This window comes from Pieris rapae, chromosome 10 (assembly GCF_905147795.1).
Source record: "Pieris rapae chromosome 10, ilPieRapa1.1, whole genome shotgun sequence".
NCBI lineage: Eukaryota > Metazoa > Arthropoda > Insecta > Lepidoptera > Pieridae > Pieris > Pieris rapae.
Genome location: NC_059518.1, coordinates 3262569 through 3288888, shown reverse-complemented (window position 1 = coordinate 3288888; position 26320 = coordinate 3262569). Strand labels below are relative to the sequence as shown.

Genomic DNA, 26320 nt, shown 5'->3' with positions numbered 1-26320 from the left:
CATTCAACAATGTTTCGAAATGCATAACATGTAATACATACACATTACGGCATGTTACTTAAACAACTATAACACAGAAAATAAATAATAATTACATAATAAACAATCATAGGCAAAAATGGAAGAAACTTGCCTCAGATATACTTCATACATTTTACACGAATTTAATGCAACCCATATGAGGCTGTAATATTCAAATATATAATTTAATACACCATTAAATAATAATTTTATGGGGATGTGAAATATTATACAGTTTTAATACTGATTCATCAAAAACATTCATTTAACTATACGTTTAACGGAAAACAAATTTTATAATTACTTTAATACAATTTGCGTGAAACTTTGAAGTCGTTGTGTTCTGTCCTTAGTGCAAGTAATAAAATCATTTTTTGATGTCTAATCAAAAAAACTGTCAAATTCGTGTTTCAATCTGTAAATATTTAAATACTCAATTACGTTTACCTCTAAACTAATGAAACAATAAAATACAGCACAATCAACTTTCAGCACCATTCGTTAACAATTAAATAATAATAAAAATCATACAAATTCACACCACAAAATACTCAAATAATTTAGGCAAATATAAACTTATATCTATTTCAAATAAATAACTTAAGTACATTACTTACGCCCGGGTTTTATATCATAAACAGTAGTATTTGTTTTTGTGTTAAAACGACTAAGGGAAACTGTTAATCATGCTGCGATATTAGCTGCTTATCATGCATATATTGCATCTATAATTAGATATGGAATTATAATTTGGGGAAATTCAGTCGAAGTGAATAGGGTATTTAAGGCCCAAAAAAAATGTATTAGAGCAATTTGTGGAGCAAATTGCATTGATAGTTGCGTGCCTCTATTTAAGAGACTCAAAGTGTTATCTCTTCCATGTATTTATATATTAGAAATGTCCCTGTTCGTACACAGAAATATACATATTTTTAAATCGAATGTAGTAAGTAGTAGACAAGTAGTAGGAAAACCGCCTTCTGTATGGCAATTAAAATTTACAATAGATTACCGAAAGAACTTAAAGATCTTCCGACAAGAATCTCTAAAAAGCGACTTAGTGCATTACTTTTAGAAAAAACGTACTACTCAATAAACGATTATTTGTGTGAGACATGGTAATTTATACAAATTTAATTATGTATGATAATTGACTTAATTGATATGAATCTGACTAATAATGTAAAATCTAAACTAAGATAAATTTGCGCGCCACTGTGTGTGGCAGAAATATAATATAGAACGACTGACAATTGTACCACCATGACATTTTGTACCATATTCGTGCAATGAATAAATTATTATTATTATTATTATTATAAGTTTAAACATATTTTTATAAAATTCATGGTTTGCAAGTATCTTTGAAACAAGCCTTTTTACGTTATTTTCTTAAGATTTCGTAAAAAAGTACATACCTCTAAGTATTTGATTATAAAACAAATGAAATATCATGAAATTTATTTATTAATTACATCGGGTTAGTTTAATATTAATAAGATAGTTACGTTAGATCTGACAGAGTCAGATTCATAAAAAATAGTAATTTAAATATCTCTCTCGTTAAATTGTCAGTACATTCTTAACGTCTTTTGTCAATTTATAGGCGAAAATATATTTTTTAAATTAACTCATTAATGATTAAATCTGAACCTTATACCTAATGTTTGGAAATATTTTACTACTAAAATATAAACTCAAGTTAAGATAAACTGGATCGAAGTCTACAGTTGACTGTAAAGTCTTAGATCTCATGAATGAAGACTATGCTAGAAAATGGGAATGATAATAAATACTAAATAGGTTTTAAGTATTACTTTTAAATAATTACGATAAAACAATTAAATTAGATAATAATACAATTCTACTAAGCGCCTATAGAAAGTAAAGTACATAAGTGAACTTTTATTTCCGATTCCTGTAAAAAATCGGAAAATATAAGCGCTGGGCGCTAGGATTGGCCCAATTCCAACGGAAAGACAAAAAATGTATTTTTTTTAAATTAGCAGGTGAGGTTTTTAATTCAGAACAGTTACTGTGGGGTAGCATAGCAAAATGTTCCATATGTTGATATGTAGCCACAAAGAGGTAAATTAAAAAAAAATTGGGACCAAATGAAATTCGCTAGCTAATTTTGTATAATTTAAAAGTTTTAATTTAATTCATATATATATCTATAATCACAATTCTCTACTTACTATTTTACAAGAATTCTATAAAGTATGAGTTTATCATAACAATCAGACAATTCAATATACATTTTATGCGCCTAGTAAAATCTTAATATCAATTCTCGTAACGTAATATAAAAATTCTTAATTTTAACATTAAATAAAACAACATTAACAATACTTCACAGAACATTCTGCTTTCTGCAGAATTTTGTCTCACCTTACATCTTCATCTACTCGTCTCAGGCTTAGGAACCTGTATATATACAAATAAGACTATAAGTTTCAGTTAGTTAAAAACCAGTGTAGCAATTTGTATGATAAGTATATTACGTATATTTTTAGATTTAAAATACACTGTTTTGTAATTGATATTATTCCATTTGGATGGTAGAATAAATAGCTAATTAGCTTTAAGGTTACGAGAGTTTTTTTAATATTGTTTTGAGGTTTTAAAAAAGTAACTTTATTTCTTAATGTAGTAATGTAGTATTTTAAAGAAATGGTTCCCAATCATTTTCTATAATAATTGCATTGGTTGTTGTGTATGAAATGTTGGTCTAGTGGCTCTAGCGACATCCATGTGTTCGTAGGTTCGACCACCAGCTATACTTTCTATGTGGCTTTTAACACTTAGGGAAATAGTGGAGGAAAACATAAGAAAACCGGCATGCCTTAGACACTGCCTTGCCTATCATCTACTTGCATTAGAAAAAAAGGAATAAACAGGAGACAGAAATCAAAGCCTTCGAATGGTTGTAGCGCCATAAGTTTTTTAAAATAGTGTATATCCTGTTTGTGTTTATTAGAAAATCTCAAAAATCAAAAAATGGGCCATGGGCGGCGGTATCACTTAACATCGGTTGAGCCCATTTCCCCCCTATTTTATAAAAAAGTTATATATATATATATGTAACTTATATATTTATTTTTTAAACTTTTATTAAAACTTAAGAATATTAACACAAACAGAAAAATAAAAAAAATTCTTGGTATATAAATGAATTGTGCCTACCTTATCAGTAATCCTGCCCAATATTAAAGGAGACGACGGTGCCGGCGTGTCCGCCTCCTTAGTTGCAATAATTCGCCTAATCTCCCCTGCCCTCTCAATGGCCTCCGTGGGCAGCCACCTCCATATCAGAGGGAAGTATAGTTCAGCATCCATTTTGCTATCATCCTTCGCGTCAAAAAACCATCCCACAATGGCCCCCACTAAAATAGTCGCGAGGAGACCGAGAGGCGCAATCCAATGGTAGGAAAGACGGAAAAGGGGGAACAGTGATTCCGGATCCTGAAAACCAGATCACATATTTAGGTGCGCCAATCGTAAAAACTTACTATCGTCATATTTTCCCTAACGCACCAAAAGAAGTATATCTTCAATAATGTTTTAACTAGCAAAAAACCCGATTTAGTTGTTTATAAATAGTTACACAACAAAAATTGATGTTCACGGTGAAATGGCCGTTTAATATTGCTCTAGCGATCACGGAATAAATAGCTAGGGCTCGCGAATGCGTTGCCGGCCTGATCTGTTTGACGCTTATATTACTCATGCTATTTTTCAAAAAAGTTTCAAAGTACATTAAAGATTTTACATAAACAATATAATACTCCATAAACCAGGTCCACGTCCATGTCAGCTATAGGCCAAGTTACAACACTAGCTGTTGTCACTTGCCAATATTGCATAATATATTTTTACTACAGTACATGTATTAAAAATTTTAAAAAAAATGTAGGAATAACAAGACAAATACTTTTTTATTAATTTTGCTACGGTTAACCACACCCGCTTTAGCTTGTCGTTGATATTTTTAAAGCGGAAGCAAAAGGGCAGATAGCTCACCAGATGTTAAGTAAGTTTCGGAAGTACGTTGCCGGCCTTTCAAGAATTGGTATACTCTTTTCTTGAAGGATATTTGGGATACTTATATTAACAACTATTATTTCGTAATTATTCAGTGACCTAAGATAATGGTCAACTTACGACTGTACTATGTTCGAACACAAAGCTCGCATTCTTGACGCATTCAGAGGTGAAGTTAAGTGGAGGTGACCTCAAGCCTGCCGCAGCTGCCGCTTGAGTGCCAATTGATACTGTTCCTGATAAATAAAGTAAAATAAAATGAAATTCAACAAAATAAAACGAAACGAAACGAAATAAAACAAAATAAAACGAAACGAAACGAAATAAAACAAAATAAAACGAAACGAAACGAAACTAAATAAAACGAAATGAAACGTAACGAAACTGCCTGACATCGTAAATCGGCGCGGAGACCATAATGCGATGTCCTAATAATTAACATTATACAATGCTGTGTGTACTCCAGAGATACACCAAGTAGGTGATCAGCCTTCGATCCCCGAGATACCTTAGACTAAGGGTCTAAGGAATATCGGTTTACTCACGATGTTTTTATTAACCCTACGAGCGATTGTTAAATGCGCACACTTTGTACACTTTGCTGCTGGCTTGAAACTGGGATTAAACCTACGACCTCTAGTATGACAGTCGTACGCTGGAAGCCACTAGGCCTACTATTACACGCACAAATCAACTTGGCACCTGATTTTGCAATAATGACACTTGGCGAGGTGCCTAGTTAACTTGCTAACTTCTGCGAGAAACAAGATAATACTAGTTCCGTTTATCCAATTGGTTTTATAAGAAACTTTTACTCACCAGCAACAATAGCCCCAGCAATCCCACCAGCGATGGCACCACGAGGTCCCACCCACCAACATCCCATGCCCAAGGTGAAGATACCACACGTCGAGCTCGATGCTATGGCTGATAATGCTGTTGCAACTCCTGGATTATTTTTGCTTTATTAAACTAAAGACTAAGCGTGATTCTTCTCCTATCCTCTACAGATTAAGCGTGAAGTATACTCCGAAATGTAAAAATTGCTAAGATTATTTAAAATTTACATACGAGAGTCGTTATCCTTAAATATTAACCCAAGAATACTAATTTATGCATAAAATTAAATCAACGAAAATTTACAAAGAAATCATAAAATAAATCGCAATTTCATTACTTTACCAGACAAGCAATTAAATTACTAAGAAATCTCGAAGGCACTAGTAAATATAAAACACTCGATGGATTAATAAGTAATAATGAGCAAAAATATACGTGTCATTCTCCAAATCAACGCAAATAGACTATGACTTCATTTTGAGTGACCCCAAATGTGATTATCAGAACAATTGCAAACAAACATTATTAATACTATTTAAACTATAAAACAATTTAAAAGAAGTAATTACCAAGAACGCCACCGAGCTTCTGAATGACAAGCAGCATCAGCAGAGAGGAGATAGCCAAAAGACCCGTCACAGACCTGGCGAGAATGCCTTCCACCATCGGACGGAGGCGGATTTGCATCCAACCATGCATTATGTCCTCCACAACAACCAATGCGCATGCGTTCAGCACTGCTGATAAGGAACTGCGAAATTTACGAATTCTTAAGTCTATAAAACATCAATTTGACTCAACAAAGATAAAAAAGGCCAAATAATAAATAAAACGAACATTAAAAGCTAATATAAACCTACATAATATTATCATGAAGCAAAATACTGGAAAAAACTCAATAAATATTGAACTTATCGTCTTTCATCTTGCATTATATATATATAAAGAATGTTGACACAATGAATGTTGTAATGTGGTATTTGTTTTGGGTCAAATAAAGAAACTTTTTATTATTTATTATTATTATTTTAATATTAATAAAAGACAAGTGGTCCATCAGAAAATAAATTATACAAAGATAATTCTAAAGTGGCTCTCTTCCATTATGCTAATCAGAGTTAAAATTATCGCAAATAGGACCTTCTTACGAGAATGAAAGAATTCGACATGAATTACCAAAAACATTGTATATTATCGAAATTAATAAACAGGGTCAAAAAATCAAATGCTATAAGTATTTGTAAAAATGTATAGTCAAAAATCCAATTGTCAAAAGTGTCCAATTCCAAAATCAATTTCAAATGCGATCTTTTTTATTATACTTAGCAAGTAAAAGCCTTATTTAAACATTATTTCAATTTCAATTATTTTAAGAATCCCAGCAAATTTTCATAGATTTGAGGCAATATGAATAGAAGTTAATAATTACCTCAAACCAGCTCCAAAAACCCCAGCCAAAAAGACTCCAGCCAGCCCTGGAAGCTTCTGCACATTGGCCACATAAGTGACGAATGCTGGGAGCAGTCTATCATCAACAAGTGGCGCTCCACGTGGGTCGCAGCCGCCTTGTACCCACGCAGTCCATGCAGCCAACCCACACCATACACACAAGGATATCGCTAGCATTGCCCCTATGCAGAATATACCTAAGGCCCTGGAATTAATATGCTAACACTTTCAAAAAGAACAAATCTGCCGGAAATTTTTAATCAATACGTCATTCCATCCCTTAAACTAACTTTTTAAACGTTTTTTTATTAAAAACAGGTCAATGACATGGTTATCATACATTAGCTGTATGATAGCTCAACACTAGGGAAATCCTGGTGTTGTAGCTGCCCAGATACTTTTCCGTGGTTCATACGTGGATTGATTTGATTGAACACCCAGCGAAAGTATAAAACTCTTGCCCAATCACAGGCAGACATCACAGTCGGACTATTGGCTAATGTTCTAATTATCAAAATTAAAACTTTTTTTTCCTTTTATTCTCAAAAATAACCGTAATGTTTCCTTGATTTTGCCAATCCCTTCCACAGAACCGGTTACGTTGTCATTGGTAAGAAGTAATTATTTAATAAATTTTCGCCCCAAAACGATCCTTCCCATCTCTCTTACAGTTTCGCAACATATATTTTAGAAAATTTTACATCACCAAATAAATAAATAATAAATTGTTTATTTGCAAAGAGAGTGGTAAATTTGTTTGTTATATGTTTTATTTATTTGTTCTTCGCTTTTTAGATCACATTTTAGGTTTGTAAGAATTCTATTAGCTATAATGCTGTGTTTGATTGTATAATGTATACAACAGTAGAATCAGTTTGTATTGTTTCTAGAAGTTAGCTTTTTAAATAAATAAATCCAATATATTCTATTTTGGATTCTGAAGGTCTTCCTGTATCACAAATTTTATTGGATAGTATTTAAAAAATGTTATCACTATTTATACCTTATTGTTTTTATTCATCTTTGAAAAGTGAATTAATTTTAAACTACCTGTCATACTTTTGTGTTGTATGGCACTTTTAATAGGTATGATTTTAATTAATTTTACGAACTTTGTCCCTCCTAACACGAAACCAATCAATTTGTATAGCTCTCAGTTGTTATTATACAAAGCGCTAACAACGCTACCTTTATAACAGAATAGTGTATTTTTAACTTGAAGGGCAATGATATTTGATAAAAAAAAATTCAATGGACGATAACCATAAGTATCGCCACTTGACTAACTCCGAATCTAATAAAATATACATTGAAATATATATACAAAAATATAAATATTCTAAAATAAATTCTTATGCAAAATAACATTCATGCAAAAGTCAAAATTTTACGTTCAATTTAAAAAATAAATCCAAATTGCATCTTTTCTATGATGACATTATACTTACGTAATAGCTTCTATGATGACATGATACTTACGTAATAGCTTTTCTCTTGCTGGGCAAAGAAATATATCGCTGGACCATGGTTTGATTGACGGAGTTGAAGCAAGTCCAGTACAAGAAACCGCCTATGACCGCACCCCATCCAGTCTGACGCTCGTAAGGTACAAAACTCCAACTATAGCATAAACAATAACGATTTTATATAAAAGTGTATTCTGTATATATTTTAATAGACAAGTAGATTAACAACTGCCTGACATATATCGATATGTAATTTTTGCATGCTGGTTTCCACGCGATGTTTTCGCTTCAAACATAAAAAATCAATAGGTTCACAGTCGTGATTCGAACGTACAACCTTGGGGTCACAAGTACCAGTACCATTTTGACATAAATACTGTTCTTATTAATATGACACTTGCATGCCTATTGCCATTGTACGTTTTTTTTATAATACATCAATCTGCATATACCGCTTATATATGCAAATAAACGATTTATTATGAGTATTCTTACTTAGACAACTCCAGTCGACCAGACTCCGCAGCTGTATCGAAGACAGTGGACACACCTCCTACCGCCCATGTACCAGCTATGGCTACCAGAAACACTCCGATGAACATCACGCCGGTCTGCCAGGAGTCCGTCCACACTACTGCTCTAAGACCGCCCTGTAATGTATATTGACCTTGAAAATCCATTCCATAGGAAAAATATTTATGATGCTCGGATCTACTACGAGAACCGCTACTTGTAATAAAACGAAGTAAATGAAATGCTAAAAAACCGAATAACGAGAAATAAATTAATATCAAAATATAGTTTTATTATATTCCAGATGTAAGTGCTCGTAAATACGTACCAATGCTGTATATAGTCCACAGATCAGGACCATGCCACCGGCCACAGCGAACACGTTAAAACCCGTCACTGAAATTATAAACAAAACGTTCTATTTATTAACACTTCGTTACATTATAATATAAAAATAAACATAATTAAATGAATAGGGGCAACTGGCGGCCTTATAGCTCTCAAGCGATCTTTACCAGGCAACCACAAAATGCCTATAATTTATATCTAATGTTTTAGATTGATAGATATTAAAAATTATTATCAGAAAATCCACGTGGTGAAATTTTCTGTTTTTATAGAAAAACAGAATTTCTTTACTATTTGGTGATATAGATTATAAATATTGCTTTTAAACCATTTAGTAAGTGCAGCTAAAAAGCGTAAATAATTCAGTAAATATATTATAATATTATTGTGTCTATCACTTGTACCAAGTTTTTTTTAACGAGAAGAAATACGAGTAGAATTATAGACGTCGAGGCAGAATACGAAATTATACGTATCCCCTCGATGTCCGCCGTTCCACAACTGCGCGTTTTTCAAAACAGTTTTTGCCGCGCACCACCACTTTGGATGCCGTGGAACCATCTGCTCACTAAAGTTTTTCCGAACCAATTCGACTTAGGGTCCTTCAAGAAAACAAATGCGTACAAATTCATAAAAGGCCGGCAACGCACTCGCGAGCCTTCTGGCACTGAGTGTCTATGGGCGGCAGTATCACTTAACAGCAGGTTAAGCAGCAGCCTGCCCGTCTGCATGTTCTATAAAAAAAAAGATAATTAACATTCTTTAAATATTTCTTATTTCTTTGAAAATAACAGAGTAAAAACTGCTTACATTGATTAAATGCTAAGGCTGGAACATAGATAACCATTGGTAGGAACAGCACCTATAAATAAGGAACGAATGTTCATAAACACCATGGATCAGTCAGATATGAAAATATGTATGCAAAAGGTAAATAAAAAAAAGACTGTGTGTGTGTACTTATGTACACGCGTTAGAAGTTATACTTCTTTGTCGTATGGAAATAAAATGCAGTAGTGATTAACGATAAATATTAAAATTAATCAAAAAGATTTTATTTAAATAAATAAATTATTAGTAAGTACTATCACCGGCGTATATGAAATTAATTTAAAAACACCAAAATAATATTTATTTATTCACACTATTTAATTGTACTGTTACGAAACACGTGTTCTAAATATAAAAATACTAGAATATACAACTTGATCATAGTTATCGATTTCCATGCAACCTAGACCTAACTTTAAGATGTCGAATTTAGGTGTTGGTGTGCGTGCGCATCGTAAATCATCATCATCATTTTTCTCCATCGCGCCAAAAAAAGTATAACTTCAAAAATGCGATTGGCCAAGACCTATATAGGGTGGTACCGACACTATATATATAATCACTAAACATACACAATCAGTGATAAGACGGCAAGGCCTATATTGAATTAGACTTTGTATTCTACGAATTTTATATATCTTTCAAATTTAATTCAGAACTATGTCACTATTTCCGAATTACAAGTTTAAAATATCTCGTTATTATAAAATATTTCGCAATTCCTCCAGGCCACCCCTAGCTCACACCATAGGGAACTCTGGTCCAGTACTGCCCCAAGGTCAGGCTGATGTCATCTTGCTCCTCTGTTCTAGCCCCATCATTTGGATACCACAGAGTTAGTGAGTTAGTTTGCTCCATATATCAAGTTTGCATCTTAGTATGTGACCCATTCATCTCCATTTCAAGTGGTCTAATATCCGTAACCTTTGTTTTTCTTCTAATTAATTTATTTACACACACATCATTGAATAAACTATGTATATGTAGACGCTTAATGACTTTGTATCAACATTATCTTAAAGCATGATCGCTAAGAATAAATTACGCGTGTGTGTGAGTGAATCAATCAGAAAACAATTCGTAATATTGTACAGGTGACGTCAAAGTGTAAAGTCCAAATGCGGAAGCGAATGACCCGTATCTGTATAAAACGCTGATTTCTATTTTGCATTTGTTTTAAAAACTTAAATGCATACGTATCTAAAATTATGTCTTAGTAGACCGTTGCAAATATGAAAAAAACTACATTTTTTAAAGTAAAAAATTATTCAGGAACATTTAAAAATATATTTTCAACATGTCTTGAAAAGAGTCCTAAAATGGAATTGCATATATATATATAATTCCACACTTACTTTTACACATTTTGATACACCTGATAAAAAATTATACCGCTGTATATGACACTTTCAATAACAACAGAGAGTTTGCGAGTGCGTTGCCAGACTTAAGAATAATGACAATAATTTAGTGTAAAGACTTAAAATCTTTTGCCAGGTTACGATATATTATAACCAAATTAAAAACCTTAACTAAAGAAATCTGTCTGTACATCACAGCGTAAAAAAAGAGTTTGACTTTTAATTTGGCTTTGATTATAGTAAACCAAATATAACGATAAAAAATTGCTGCCGTATATATCACATTAATGAAGGTTATGCATGTAACCTATTTCTTGAATAATCGATGACCCACTACACGTTATTGTATAATATGTAAATGTACATCATTTACTTAAAGAAGGTAGTTAATATTTATTCGTATTACATTTTTCGTACATAAACAGAAAACATTTTAAAAATATATTCTCATAATTTGTTATATTTTTTTTGTAAATACTCACTTCATCCAATAAAAACAAAAAAGAAGCAACCGCCCGCACATGACGATTAAATCGCAGCTGAAGATACTGAAACCAAAATAATACTAAATGAATTCATTTAAGAAATGGATTTGGTGGTGATAGTTTAAAGTTAGTACCGTGATTGTTACAAAGGTTACTTCCATACAAAAATATTGGTAACCATGGCAACGACACAAAAACGCCGTACTTAAGTCTCCGTAATTGACTGGTACATATGTACTTAACGGATTTTTTAAAATTAATTTCAACTTTGACAAATAGAACAGATAAAATTGATCACATATTTTGTGAATATTATTTATTTATATCCAATAACATTATAAAGAAAACAGTAGATAAATCTTGTATGAAAAAGAAATAGCCTGCTAAATTTGACAAAGTACAAATATAATCTTGAAATTTTTTCGTATGATGTTTGCTTAACTTTGTTGGTTTAAGCCACAATCTAAGTCTAAAGCAATGTTTAACTTAAAATATAAGTTATCTGATAATTATTTAAATTATCAATTGTAAATGGGGTTGCCAGGAGAAGATCGCTATTGCCTGTGAGTTAACGTATTAGTACTTAGTATACTGTGCAATATGACGTGAGCAATAAATTATAAAATAAATTACAAAGTAACAAACAATAGTAAAAATTTAACGAGTTTCAGCATAGTTACGCCATATTACTCGTGAGATTTTCTGCAGCTGTATCTAGTAATAAATACACTGGACATCGAGTCAAAGTCCACATTTCAACAGTAGTCTGTGTCATTTTTGATGGATGTGATAAATCAAGATAAAGTCTGTGATAAATTGACCCCCACAGATATAAGCAGATTAGATATTCAACCTCGTCTCCATTTCACGTCAAAAACCCAGATGCATGGTTTTATCTTATATACATTAAAAAATTGCCTTTGTTTAGATTAGTTACATATTTATAAATACTTTTTATATAAGGCATTTTTTTGGGTGGCGGCATTGCCTGATGGTAGGTGATGCCGCCGCCCATGGACAGTCGCACTTTCAAGCTTGCAAGCGTGATGCCGGCATTTTATGAATTTATACGCTCTTTTCTTGAAAGTCAAATTGGTTCGGAAATTCAGTGTGCAGCTGGTTCCACATAGTGGTGGTGTGTGGCAGAAATTTACTTAACGACGAACGTCAAGGTCATACGAAGGCTGAATGCTGCCTTGGCATTATTCAATTTAAGTAAGTCACGTTATCTTTCTAAAAAACATCTCATTCTGATGTGGTTTTCACATAAAACATATTTTAATTAGTCATAGATAACTGTCATCATTGTTTATAGGCCAGTACATTTTATAACTCACCTCGTAGGAAGATGAAAGTCGCAAAGTGCAGAACACGGGCAGGTACATAGTAGCCACTATGAGGCAGCTGAGAGCCACGCCAACAATCACGAGCCAATACTGAGTACCATAGTTGTATATCTCCGCTGGAGTACCGAGAATTGTAACGCCTGATACGTAACTGTAATATAAACATACTTATTTTATTCACATTCATAGACAACTAAAAGATTAGGCCTGTACCAAAATACATCGCATAACGTAAGGAATGTACATATTTAGATCGAAAAGTAAACCATACAAATTGAATGGAAATCCTATGCAATCGGCATAGCATTAATGTACTTAAAATATTTTTAGGATAGAATGATAATTTTTCTCACCCAGTCCAAAGATTTCAAAAGACCTCATATCCTTTTACTTATTACTACTGATTTCCATATTTAATTTATTATATATATTTAATTGATTCGGAACTAATTCCTAATAATTATTAGGAAGAGTTCGCTATATATATGGTAATATGACTAGTTGCTCTAAGATTGTTTTTCTTTGTACCTTATTTTCCAAATATTTTAAATAAATTCATATCTATACTATAAATATTATAAAGAGAAATGGTTTGTATGTACTTATGTTAGTAACCAATTGGCTCAAAAAGAATTGCACCAATTCTTTCAAAATCTTAACTTAACTTTTTTTATGCCAATTTTTTTATCGAATATAATAAATATTATATTAAATAAATATCGATCCGTACGAAGCCGGAACACGCCACGAGTTCAGTATGAAAGAGGTGTTGGAATGTGTGAAAACCATAAACATTTTAGCAATTGCTAGATGTACTCATAATATATTCACTTTAACCTTCACTTAAAGGACAAGTGCTTTGTATTCAATTCAAGATAACAGTCCTTAAATTACTTTCGTAAAGCATTTAAATTTCAAAATAAATGTGTCGCACGAATAAAAAAATGTTAATAAATTATAAACTTCCAGTTCTTTCAATACAATATTCTTTTTTGAAAGGATTTTAAAAAGCAATTGATTTATTGTGAATTTAGAATTTCATAGTCAATGATATATGTAATACAATTGTTTTATATTTTACAATGTATATAGACTTTCTTTTGTTTCAAAGAATGAGTAAGTTAGACACATAAAATATTAACATTTATAATTCTTACATTGTTTTAATAGAAGAATAGAAGGTGAATATTATGATATTAGTGAAAACACCACAGTCGCCGGACTTCTGTAGTCCTATTATTATAGGAACCAGCCTCTAATAAAGATAGACAATACTTATCCTATAAAAATGAGCTAGAAAGTAAGTTTTTTTTTTCATGTAGGTAGCATAATGTACTTATGAACGTCCAAAAAAGAAATATACATAAATGCTTCTAATTTTACATTTACTGCCAGTTCTCAAATCAAGAGCGTAGAACGGAAGAGAAGAACTGGCAATAAACTCTCCGCCACTTTTTTTAATCAGCAAGTTTTTTTTAACAGCCGTGCTCGTGAAATGATTATTAAACTGCACAATTAGTTTTGTTAGAAAGAGGATTCTAAGTTATTGATTCAAAATATAAACCGTGCCCTAAAAAATGCTTCGGATACTACTGAGGACATGCTAATTTCAAAGCAACTTGTGACGGACATTTTAATTCTGTTATAAAAATTCAGGCAAATAAATGAATATTATTATTATTGACTTTTTTTACTGTCTGTACTTTTCTGCGGTGGATGACGTCACGCAGGTGTTATTGTGAGAAGGTTCCATCGCAATATCAATGTGCGAGGCTAGTATAATTCTCGATTTTTTAGCAGATAGAAAACGGCGATACAAGTACTAAGAGGCGTGGGTAAATGAAACGTAGGATATCAATCGAGAAATTAAATCTCGAATCGAAATGGCCCGCCTCATAAGTATCAAACTGAGGGTTCGACTCTTACTCTGTTACATTTGGCCAGTAGAAATATACGGCTATGAGGCATTGCCTATTAAAGAAGACACAAAAGGACGCCTCGAGGGCATTTGAGATGTGGTGTTACCCTCGCATGCTTTGCATCAGCTAGAAAGATTGACGACGAAATCCATCAACGAATCGGGACAATTCGTATTGTCCCGATTCGTTGATGGAGACTGTTAAAACGTCGGAACGAAATAAATACGGAACGTCGCTTATCTCGACACGTTTAGCGTCACATCGATACGACTAATTATTGTAGCTTATAATAATAATAGAGAAAATTCTAGGCAAGTAACGGGCTAGAATGATGAAGTCCTGCGGAACGTACGGGTGTGGACCGTCATCACATCTGCCGAGGAACATTTTAGACTACCGCAAAATACCCGGTATTAGGTAAGTGGGCTCAATTTCCGCAACTAGAGTCGAATTTGGTCCGTTTTGAGTAAAGCCCTGGCTACTTAAGCCAGCCTAGCTCCTTCCAGAAGCACAGAATTCTCCTGGGCACTTCACAGGCTTCACGGAGCGACCTCACTGTTCCGAGGATTTTCGTACGTTGTTTAGCCACAGCCTCGCAATCCAGGACTACGTGGGTGACTGATTCCTCTGCGCTAAAACAGTCTCTGCACATGGGGCCGCAAAATATCCAAGCAGGTTGTTAACAGCCCACCTTCAGCAATAAATTGGCACCAGAAGACGAATAAGACAATAAAAAAATAGTGGTTATACATGGTATATCTACAAGAATAAAATATAAAAAATGAGATTTCAATTCGACCACTATCATCAAATCATATTAAATACACACAAAATACCTGAAAATAGGGACTTAATATTATATTTTTCCTAAGAGTATCAAGTTGTAGTTTTAATGTTGTACAATATGTTAAAAAAATTGCGCTTGAATTTCAGATTGCGTTGCGTTTCGATGCGGTTCATAACCATCAAATGTTAATTACGATTTCAATAATTATTGTCACCACAAATGGGTATATCGAGAAAAGGATCAAATATGACAATGTCAATTTTAATCCTAACTTGATTACATATACCTTTTTAAATACACAAATATGTATCTTGTTCAATGTGTTCTATACGTTTTTTTTTAATTCAATTTACATTTAAATTTCATGTACAAAATAAGTTTTGTCCTAGTGGTTCCGGTTGTTTTAGGGTTTTTAATCCCCAAGTAATGGTATATGCTCATGTGCGAGAAACTAGCTCATACGGTGAAGAAAAACATAGAGAGGAAACCGGCATGTCTCATAACTCATTCTTGGAAACAAATGTTGACTCTTTCTTCTTCCTTTTTAAAATCTGTCAGTGAACATACAAAAATATTTGTTTTCTCTTTACAATATTAAATGAGATTTCTCTCCACATATTACGTATATATATCGGTGTTGGTTTAATTATAAACACTATCAACGGTTCTTGACATTATATAAGATACTTCACCGCAATCGTTTTTATTTTTAAATTAAACAATAAACAGGACTATAATATGTTCAATATTTATTATTTATTAGTAAAACAATATATATACCATTATACAAGTGCAGTTTCAATATTGCATTACGAAGAAACATTAAAATCAGTTTAAGAGGCAAGGTAATAATACTGGTCAAGTAAATAGAAAAAAGAACAAAAATGTATTAAAAAACAATATTTTTTAAGCATTAATAATTAGTATTGAGATTTAAGAAATAGCTCCTATCCACAGCCTACCCATATTTATAATTAATATTTAATGGCGTATCCCTTTTTTTCAATAACATTTTTCTAGGGAGATTGAATTCCATACTTCAACAAATGCTTCATATAGTTTTGACTGGTATTACGTTTGTTTGAGACTTTCTTTTAAACAATATACCAGTGATTTTCTATCGGGTTTAATCCTGACTATTTGCTGACCAGTTTAAAACAAATACACGCTGTTCGCTAAAGAACATTTGACGCTATTGGCCGTGTTTTCCGAACGGGTCTAACTCCATACGGAAAAACACCCCCAAACTTTAATGTTACCGCCACCGTGCTTGACTATTTGTGTATAATTAAAGAGCATTGTTTATGGGACGTCTAATAGAGCCTTTCCAATCGGAATTCACCATATAAATCATTAGCGAATAATAATCGCTTCTCTCGGTGTTCGGTGTTGCTTTATAAGAAGTAATACCTTCCAAAAGATTCTGCCAAACAATTTAGCTTCTTTAATCTTCGGCATTTGTCTTGACGAGATGTTTCTCTGGTCAGGGGAATAGCATTTAATAGAGCCTTTACTTGGGTATTTTTAGCAACACGAACGAGTGGCGTATCTTCTCTCGGAGAGGTTTTTCTTGGACGAGCCTTTCTTACGAGAGTTCTCGTAGAACATTTTCAACAGTTCCATGCGTAACGATTAATTACACTAAAAACTTTCTTAACAGAACAATTTAAATGATCAGTTATTATTCTGTATGTCCATTTATTGTATATATATATATATATATATATATATATATATATATATATGTAAATTTTTGCCCATTTTGAACAAAATAAAATTCATATTAAATTTTAAATTTTTTACTTTATTTTATTTATGTTTTATATTTTATGCATTTAATGAAGTTTTTTTTGATTGGATACATTATTGAATGATTAATTATTCAATCTGTATATATTTTTTACGACCAGTTGTACGTTTTAGTTTTATTATTCTTTATTCATAAGAAGTGTTTCTAATTATATGACCACCACTTTATATATGTCATAGCTAACTAGCTTAATTATCCGTTCTTGTTGGCTGCGACACATATATTAAATCGTAAAATTAAGTCAAGTATTAAATATATTGCCCAATTACCTGGCTATTAAAGACATTGCGACTGGGAAAGTCGACATCGACTTTCCACCCAGTAGGTAATCTTTAAGATCCCGTACTGCCTTCGTCCTTGATCCCACCGCACTGTACCAAATCCCACCAGCACAGGATAGACTACACAGCGTCCCGAAAACCACATAATCACCCACACCAAATCCACCTTCGGTCATAGTAAAGGACGGCATCTTGATTCTGTTAAAAAAAATATTGTTGTAACAGCATTTCATAACTATATGTTGAGATAATAATCGCGTTTTGTAGATAGGTTATCGGTCTATATGAAAATTTTACAGCAGATTAATGTGATGCATTTATTAAATTATTATTACTCTTTGTGAAAACAGCGTTACATATTATGTTCACCTCGGTTCAAAAACGTTTAACATGTCTGGCACAGTTTCACACGAACACATTAAAAACAATTAAATGTTTTTGGATTAATGATAAATTTAATGAATTCATTCTATCTAAATAGATTAATGTAATGCAAATTTCTATAACACCTGAATAATGAGAATGAAGACAGTTTTGTATTATTATTAATGATAAAACAATTATGCGAAATGTATTATTTATTGACGCAAGAAGGTCCTATATTGCAACAAAAATACGATTTTATTCGAAAATTAACACTCAATGTCGCAGCATGTGAACGATATATATTTTTTTGTTGATGAGATTCGCTAGATATTCAAATCTATATAGAAATTTGTATTAGGCAATTCCACAACAAAATGAACACACTGCCGAGACAGCTCCTTATGAATTATGTTATGTAAATATATGACAATAGATCGTACAGTATATTTCATTCCGTTAGGTTATTCTAAACACTGTCATTATAACATAGTTTACACTAAAATAACATATCAACAACAGTTTGACAGGGCAAAATACTGTTGATCATGTAGCACGAGATAATTGTGATCTAAAAGGATATGAACTTGACCTTGACGGGTCCAAAGTCCATACATAGAACAAATTATAATTGAGAGATATTATTTAAACTTGATATGACAGAATGATCTTAAATAGCAGAGTAGTGTTGGCCTAGTGGTCTAAGTGCGACCATCACCCCTGAGACCGTGCGTTCGAACCACGGCTTTGCACCGATGGATTTTCTAGCCTACAAACAAGGCAAACGTAAGTAAAGGATAAGGAAAGCGGCATGTCTCAAACTCAAAAACCGTTTACATGCATCAGACACTGAGACCTAGCTGATGGCCTAGCTAAAAGATCGAAGTAACGGATGCAATCTGTGGCCAACACCCATACAGAGTTGCAGCGCCATTATTATTATGCGAAAATACAGTTTATACTGAAAATGTATTAGTTACTGTAGAAAATGACAAGATGACAAATTCGTAGGTAAAGTATGTATATCACGTGACTGTGAGATTAAATTCAATTTTTACAGTAGTCAAGAACAGAGATGTAATGGATTTACATGGATGTCTGAGCCGTTAATTAGAAATTTCTCCGAAACACAGCTACATCAATTGAGACTTAAGATTATCTTAGTTCTAATTAAAATTCCTTGATTTTCATTGGGAATTCATACATTACAAAAATATTTTCATGAAGCTTTGATATTCCTTTACTTACTTTAGTTACTAGAGACGTAGTTTAATAAATTTTAACAAAACCTGTTTTCAAGGTGACTTGCGTTTCTTTTATGACGTTTTAAATGTTTTTAGAAGTCTTCCTTTTCAAAAATAATTATAAGTAATGCTTTATTATATGCTATTATTTGTGAAACAGCTATTATCCCGTAAATGCCGCCCGGCGCTGTAAGGAAATAATATTTATCATTTTACAGCGTGAAAGCTATTTTAAAAGGAAAAATATTTGCTATGGTTTTTGCAAACACATAAAAAGTAATAAATAATAACGATTTCCATTAAAACTTGTAACTTTTCCTTATTTTGCAATTCAGATTTTAGTATCAATAAATATTTTCCCTATAAATCAAATTCGTATTATAGTGTACTATATATGTAATATAATATTAATATTTACCTTTACAATACTTCTGAAATAGAAATAAAATTATGCGGAAGCATTCGGAAATTCTTTGGATAAATGATGATTTGCCAATGTTGCAAGCAAGGGCATCAAGAGGAGTGTCCACTGTCCATATGCTTTAAGAATGACAACTGTTCGTAAAAACTGCTAATATGTCCACTTTCACTTTACATCATTGACACCGTTCCATACACAGAGATGAAAATAACATTATTTACAACGCAACATTTTTTAATATATTTTATTCTAAACTTGCTTAAAATTCGCGCGCCGTCGTGTCATAAAATGAATGTCAATGTCAAATTATACGTTCACTGTCATCTTTGTTTTTTATCACAACATTTTGCGAAAACAAACGCGAGTGTGGGCAGCTATTTATCACTGCGCACAAGCCGCGAGTACATAAATGAATGAATAACTGACGTAGGTAATAAAATTTGTCCCACGTTTCACTGTTCAACACACACGTTAACAGCTGTTTACGAATAACGCATCCGCTGTGAAGTATGTACAAGACGCTCATACGTCATTATGACATCTATAGTATGTCGCAAAAAGCATGCTGAACTGCTTTACCGACGCAACGCGTTGGTCGACCAAAATAAAAAGAGCGCCAAATAAGAAATACCGGCGCATAATATTATACGCATGTTTTGATATAACCATTTTTATAATCACAATTTTAGAAGTCCCTTTTTTCTATTGAGAATGTGTGAATGATGAATTGTGATAATTCTATATTATATGTGCATGATTTTTTCTGTTTACGAAAATATTTTTATAAGCCATAGACAATTTAAATGTCATATTTTTATCTTTTACCAATATGTGATTAGAATCCATGAAAATGCCACCTAAAGAAACGGCTAAAAAGCCAGCAACACAAATTCAAAGACCTAATGTAAGTGATGCTACTCTCAATTATGTCCCCGAAGATGCTTTAGAAGGTAATTTAATTAAGGTACTATTTATTATTTTAAATGTATTTGCTGTTTGCTTGCATAAACCATCCGTTCATTTAATTTGCTTAATTAACTTAAAGTTCTTTTGACAATTGAGAATTTATTTTTACGATATAAATATGACATAAAATTACCAATAAAATATCTGTATGGTATGGTTAGATTTTTATTTTTGTCTTTCTTTTAGGTTATCAAGATCGGATAGAAACGGGCGTAGACTTTACTTTACTTGAAGCAGCCGGAAGGTACCATAAGCAAAAATGCCTCAAAGAAAATATACCACGGGTGCCATTTTCGGTAGCCCTGGAGAAGAAAATTAAAACGAGTATTTTAAATGGGTTTTTTGATGAAGAAAGTAATCTTAGTCTGAGAGAGCATTGGGAAATTATGTTACCAATAATTCTGTGGGACAATGAAAAGTTCGCAAACGAAGAGGGGAAAATATGTTTCCACAACTGCAACTGCATAACTGACGATATGCTGATGTTAATAAAAAAGGCAGTAAAATTGAATGATCGAAAAATTTTGAATGATGAACTAAAATTGGTGAACATTTTACGAGTGAATGATATTGAGGTATTTAACTTTAAAACTGAAGATTTTGTTTCACTCGAATATGCCGATAACTACTGGTTGGAATTGATAATTTCCATGTGAAATATATTATATATGTATGTATATAATATACTTCAATAACATTATATGTAAATAAAAATGTAACCCCGCGATGTTAATGTCTAATGTATTCCTTGCTATTTAAATCTGACGTAAATACGCGATGGTACTCGCTCCTACATATTTTTACGGTAAGTAGTTATTTAATGTTTAAAGAACTTTATTTCTCATTACAAAACAGAAATATTTTATTTACATGAGAAACTTAATATTAATATTTATGTATTATATACGAGCGAGATACACGTCGCCATTAGCCGTAGCAATTTTAGTCAGCTATGTTAATTCTAACATGCATCTTTAATGCCTTTTTGAATTTGTCAAACACTCCAATATTGCGAATTTGAGATGGTAATTGGTTAAATAATTGCACACCCTCATACCTAATAGATTTCTTCAAATAATTTGTACGCGGCTTCGGTAAGTCGGTTATTTTGTTCCAAAAACTGCATTTTTGAAGGCATCTTTATGTGGCATAAATATGTGACAAGAAGTTTTCTTTCTAATAAGACAAATATTTACCAGCAAATTTATTGGATAATTCAATTGCCATTTCTAGTATTTTTCTTGACTTATTTTTTGTTTGCCACCTTTTTAACCTTCCCTGAATTTCCACAAATATTTCAAAATCATAATTACCCAAAGGAGTTATCGAGTTTCGGCGAGACAGACGAACAATTAATTTTTGTACATATTAGAGATTAAAGTAATATCCGTTTTGTATGGAAGCAACGGAATGAAATTAGGTTTCAAGTTAGGATACCTATATGTTATAAAACTGTTTGAAGACTTCAAATAATAATAAAATAGTAGGATATTAATATTAAACGAAATCGTGAAACTTTGAAAATCGCTTTACATACAATGACGAAATTTTATAGTTAATTGAAGTGAAACTTCTTTAGGCGCATGAGGGTAAATTTTTTCGGAATGTCACGAAGTTGTGAGAGAGAGAGTAAGAAAGAGAGATTGAGAAAAAATACATGCTATTGGTTAATCTATTCGTTTAGTAGTTACTTATTAGAACTTTAGATGGAAAATCTGTCGCATGACGCCCTGCGCCAGTAAACTCAGATTTTTTATTTATATTATCATTAGCAGTGTACATGAACATCTATTGGGGCTTTTACCTTAGTAATAATTAATTTACAAAGAAGTTTATTTTACTGACATGTGTACTGTACGCACGCACTTTTTTTAAAAGTTTCTTTTTACTAAAATCTTGATGTATTAAGTATAGAGGTAGGAGACGTTCGCTAAATATAATCTGCAGGCAAAAGAAAGCTAGGCTGAGCATTTTGTGTGCTGTTAACAGGTTGTGGTTTTTGTTGCAATTTCTGTCGACTGAAACATGAAATCGTTAAACTTAATAGTACTGCGGGCACGAATTCGCAGGCAACAGCTAGTTTATCATATCGCAAAGTATTTAATGATTATTTGATTAAATAGGAGGTTTTACATTACACACATTTCAAGTTAATATTTCAATTACAGATGACGGAATTAGATTCTGATTTAACGGAATTTAAAAACGTGGTGACATTAAATCTAACATGTAATTACATAGATAAGATAGATCCGACCGTCCTACCACTGGGACTGAAGATATTTGAGTTGCAAGCAAATCGATTGAGTGATGTTGAACATTTTGCCGAATATTTACCGTCGGGAATGTCGTATTTGGGTCTAAGCAGAAATTTACTAAATAATGGTACAGTTGTAACGTAGTGGTAAACGCGTATAAGTTTTGTTTAAAATGGATGAAAAGGCTCACGCCACATACCTATTCGGAGGCTTGCAGTTTTTTTTTATTATTTAAAACCTTCAACAGTGTGTTAACATTTATTGCTTCAATCTGTATATGTCATGTGTAAAATATCTATTAGTTAATCATTAGTGTAGTTCTAAATTTGTTTGAAAATTTAAAGATCTGTTATTTAGCTAATTATTTGTTTTTTCAGATAGCGCCTTAGGTTTGGCGCGCTTACCGTATAGTATTACAGTATTGGATTTGGCTGATAACGACATCTATGATTTAAACTCGGTACTTGATCCCTTAGCGCTGCTACCCAGTCTCACTGCTTTACAATTGGCGGGAAATCCATGTTCGGTAAGTTGTCGCATGTTGTAGATAGATGACGGTTGCATTAATTTTAATGTCGTAGTGAAAATCGGCCATTTACTTGTACCTATTACTTAATTATTAGATAAATATGTAATGTATACCTGTGTAAAGAACGGTAAATTTAATAACATTTGAAGAGGTTTCTTTAGCTTTCGAAAAGGTGAACTTACTTAAACCCTATCTAAATGGCCTACATTACAGCTCTAATCTTTTATTTTAAATATTAATAAATTAAATTTATTATTTAAACCTCGCCGTTTTTAAATAATCGTACATTTTTAAATTACTTCAAACGCAAAACTTTTGCTCATTTTACTGTATTAGATATTTTCACACGTTATTCTTTTAGTGTAATTTTGACATTTAAAATTTCCAGAAAATAATGTAAAAATATGTAACTTGTATTACTCGTATTCTACAAGTCACATATTTTAAATAAAGCAAAATTAGAAAACACATTCATATTAACTTCCTTTGAATAGAAAAAATCATAAAATTCGTCCAAGCGACCGTTCAACTCACCATTGAATTGTACAAACGATTTAAAAATATTATTAAGAGTACATATTCCATATAGGTATGTGCGGCCTATGCCCGTACGACGATTTCCCGTCTGTCGCGTCTTCTATGGTTGGACAATAGAGAAATTCTACCAACTGATCGGTCGGTGGAGCCCTTTGAACCGCATCCTGATGATTTGCGGACTGCATACTTTAACTTTACGGTGTTTAGGATTATGTCGGCCATACAGCCCCCAAAGGCAGAAAAAGTAAAAAATATATTTAGATAGTAATCTCAAGAATAGTTATAAAATATAATAGTATTAGTTAAGAGAGTCTGTGGTTTAGAGGAGGGAGGGAGGAGGCGGTTTTTCGCAGGCCATGATTCTAGGGCCCCCTAAGAAATTCTAGATATGAATAATGAAATATATCATCAAATTCACGAAACTTTGGAACAACTTGTCGACTTATTCTAAAGTGCTTTTTTTGTTTTGAGGAAATTAGTTTCTAAACAACACCCTATGAAAAATCAGTAACATTTTTTTTTTCCTTTTCAAGTAAAGGTACAAAATACTCTTTTAATCACAAATAAAATTTTCCTCAAGCTATTGGTGAAATGATATTATTTGTATGTCTTAATGTTAAAATAAGAAACGCTATTGAAGTTACTAGAAGTAGTTAATATAGGGTGCAGTCACTGCATTTCACGTTGAGCTGGAATTGCCGCTCTTAGATGGAGTCAGGCGACAATTTTTGATGTTTCGTCAAAATGAATCGTTGACTGAAATGATGCCTCCGCCAGAAGACGAAGATTGGTCCGAATCTAAGCACACGTCCGAAATTGGAAGTAGGATGATCTTGGGTAAGATTTTTTATGTTTTCTTATTTTATTCCGTAAAAATTGAAACACGTGTAACAGTAATAAAATCGTTGTTTTACTACGAGTAAAAGCCTCCACTAAGGTTATCCACAATTTTCAATTTTTGCTATCTCCAGCCATCGTAGACGTCGTCCCAATTTATGTCCAGGCGAAATTTATAAAATTTACTGAATTTTTCAAAAGGATCAATTAAACAGAACTAATCGGGAGGCCTAACGATATTTCTTCGTAGGCATGATCGTGATATGTGCCAAGTAAAGTGAAGCATTTATTTTAATGAAGTTTACCACATCTTTTACGTTATAAGCTAAGTTATCGAAAATATATGACAAAATTATTAACGTATTTTATTCAGGATTCAAACTGCGAATATTCTTCTCTAACAACTAACTACATGGTGTCATACCTGGATGATGATGCTGACCTTCAAAAGGGTGTCTGTTTCGTTTGTCATCATCATCAAACATTTCAGAACCGGAAGCATCATCTCACGCGTCTGATATTTATACTCGTTTAGTGTCAAAAAACTCTCGCATAATATGTCATTACACCACCTTTGAGAGCAACAGGGTTCAATGGAACAAAATCATGAATTTCCAAGAGCCAACTGTGAGGATATTTTGCCCTAATCTCACGGCACTGAGAGATACATTTCGGACAGTGATTACACTGAGATTGATATATTCTGTGGTAAGAATTAATTCTGTATATGAACGTAAAAATTATAATTAGTGTGACTTAATGGTTCCTACGTGCAACTCTCATCTCTGCTGCCACCGGCTTCTTCTTCTTCGACACTCGCTCGTACGGTGAATAAAAACATCGTGAGGAAACCGACATGCTTTAGACCCAAGTCAACGATGTATCAGGGACGGGTCTGTCGACAAATTTGTATGGCGTTAGTGGGCCACGCCTTTCAAAACTAAATTTCATTTTCAATTGTTCTTAGCCTATATTTGGTTTTGGATCTACGTGTTTAGTACCAATTCTATATGTAGACCATACTCAATTATATATGTATACAGACAGTCATAAGCAAACCAAATAAAGCAGACAAGAAAAGTGCTCTTTCGTTAAAACCGCCGGGAGAGCAACGCGTGACTTTGGCGACTATAAAGTGTGCGTTGAAGAGGCTGGATTGGAGTCAAAACTCACAACATTTTCATTGGGATGACTCGCTGCTTACAGATGACGCTACACATTGGGGCGATGGTGATCTTTCAGTGCGTATGATTGTTAATGTTGGTAAAAGTCCGAAGCAAATAGGCATTAATAAACGAAGTACGCGGGGTATGAATATAAAATATTATCTACACAGAACAAAACTTGCAACTTTTAACCTTGTATAGATTATTTTAAAATACTTACACTTTTGTATTGGTAACCCTATTTCCAGGTAATTCAGTATGGCCTCGGTGCTGTGAAACCAACGAAAGGTAAACCTGAAACAGATCCAACATCCTCTCGCCAGCTACCACCCGACAACCTCACTTGCCATTTTGGATTTGGCATTGACACTTTACGGGCCTAATTAATAAATTTAACCAATAAATATTATTTGTGTTTGAATTGTTTTATTACTTCGCATATAATCAACATCCTTTGGAAATTGCTTCTGATGTTGAACTCGGAACTTTACATAGAAA

General features: G+C 32.7%; 2 protein-coding genes across 7 annotated transcripts; one reads left to right on the top strand and one right to left on the bottom strand.

The window, feature by feature from the left end:
- Window positions 1–1346: 1346 nt before the first annotated feature.
- On the bottom strand, window positions 1347–20024 carry LOC110994208 (sodium-coupled monocarboxylate transporter 1). 4 transcript variants are annotated; one of them, XM_045629782.1, is made up of 15 exons: window positions 19527–20024; window positions 19113–19295; window positions 17490–17699; window positions 12696–12855; window positions 11356–11421; window positions 9492–9543; window positions 8662–8729; window positions 8316–8470; window positions 7834–7974; window positions 6335–6559; window positions 5475–5656; window positions 4885–5013; window positions 4186–4301; window positions 3208–3486; window positions 1347–2448 (listed from the first exon to the last, which is right to left on the bottom strand). In XM_045629782.1, exons 3-15 carry the CDS (start codon window positions 17690–17692, stop codon window positions 2422–2424), a joined length of 1803 nt encoding a protein of 600 aa, XP_045485738.1. In that variant the 5' UTR covers window positions 17693–17699; window positions 19113–19295; window positions 19527–20024; the 3' UTR covers window positions 1347–2421. The 4 variants fall into 4 exon arrangements, with proteins under 4 accessions (XP_045485738.1, XP_045485740.1, XP_045485739.1 ...); XM_045629784.1 differs by having other exon boundaries at window positions 19154–19295; XM_045629783.1 differs by lacking the exon at window positions 19113–19295.
- Window positions 20025–20251: 227 nt separating this feature from the next.
- Window positions 20252–26239, top strand: LOC110994251. 3 transcript variants are annotated; one of them, XM_022260797.2, is made up of 9 exons: window positions 20252–20479; window positions 20682–21070; window positions 22664–22880; window positions 23131–23279; window positions 23872–24063; window positions 24482–24656; window positions 25147–25364; window positions 25700–25897; window positions 26071–26239. In XM_022260797.2, the coding sequence occupies exons 1-9, from the start codon at window positions 20374–20376 to the stop codon at window positions 26203–26205; spliced, it is 1779 nt and encodes a 592-aa protein (XP_022116489.2). In that variant the 5' UTR covers window positions 20252–20373; the 3' UTR covers window positions 26206–26239. The 3 variants fall into 3 exon arrangements, with proteins under 3 accessions (XP_022116489.2, XP_045485875.1, XP_045485876.1); XM_045629919.1 differs by lacking the exon at window positions 23872–24063; XM_045629920.1 differs by lacking the exons at window positions 22664–22880; window positions 23872–24063; window positions 24482–24656; ... (1 more) ...; window positions 25700–25897; window positions 26071–26239 and having other exon boundaries at window positions 20256–20479; window positions 23131–23243.
- The last annotated feature ends 81 nt before the right edge of the window (window positions 26240–26320 follow it).

Excerpts from the sequence above, each read along its gene's own strand:
- LOC110994251 (XM_022260797.2), top strand. The coding sequence starts at position 20,374 with ATGAAAATGCCACCTAAAGAAACGGCTAAAAAGCCAGCAACACAAATT. Across the intron at positions 22,881-23,130 it reads CAGAAATTTACTAAATAATG|ATAGCGCCTTAGGTTTGGCG; the intron begins GTACAGTTGTAA and ends TTGTTTTTTCAG. Across the intron at positions 24,064-24,481 it reads AGCCCCCAAAGGCAGAAAAA|GGTGCAGTCACTGCATTTCA; the intron begins GTAAAAAATATA and ends TAGTTAATATAG.
- LOC110994208 (XM_045629782.1), bottom strand. The coding sequence starts at position 17,692 with ATGCCGTCCTTTACTATGACCGAAGGTGGATTTGGTGTGGGTGATTAT. Across the intron at positions 9,544-11,355 it reads TTTTGTTTTTATTGGATGAA|GTGCTGTTCCTACCAATGGT; the intron begins GTGAGTATTTAC and ends CCTTATTTATAG. Across the intron at positions 3,487-4,185 it reads TGTTCGAACATAGTACAGTC|GATCCGGAATCACTGTTCCC; the intron begins GTAAGTTGACCA and ends TCTGGTTTTCAG.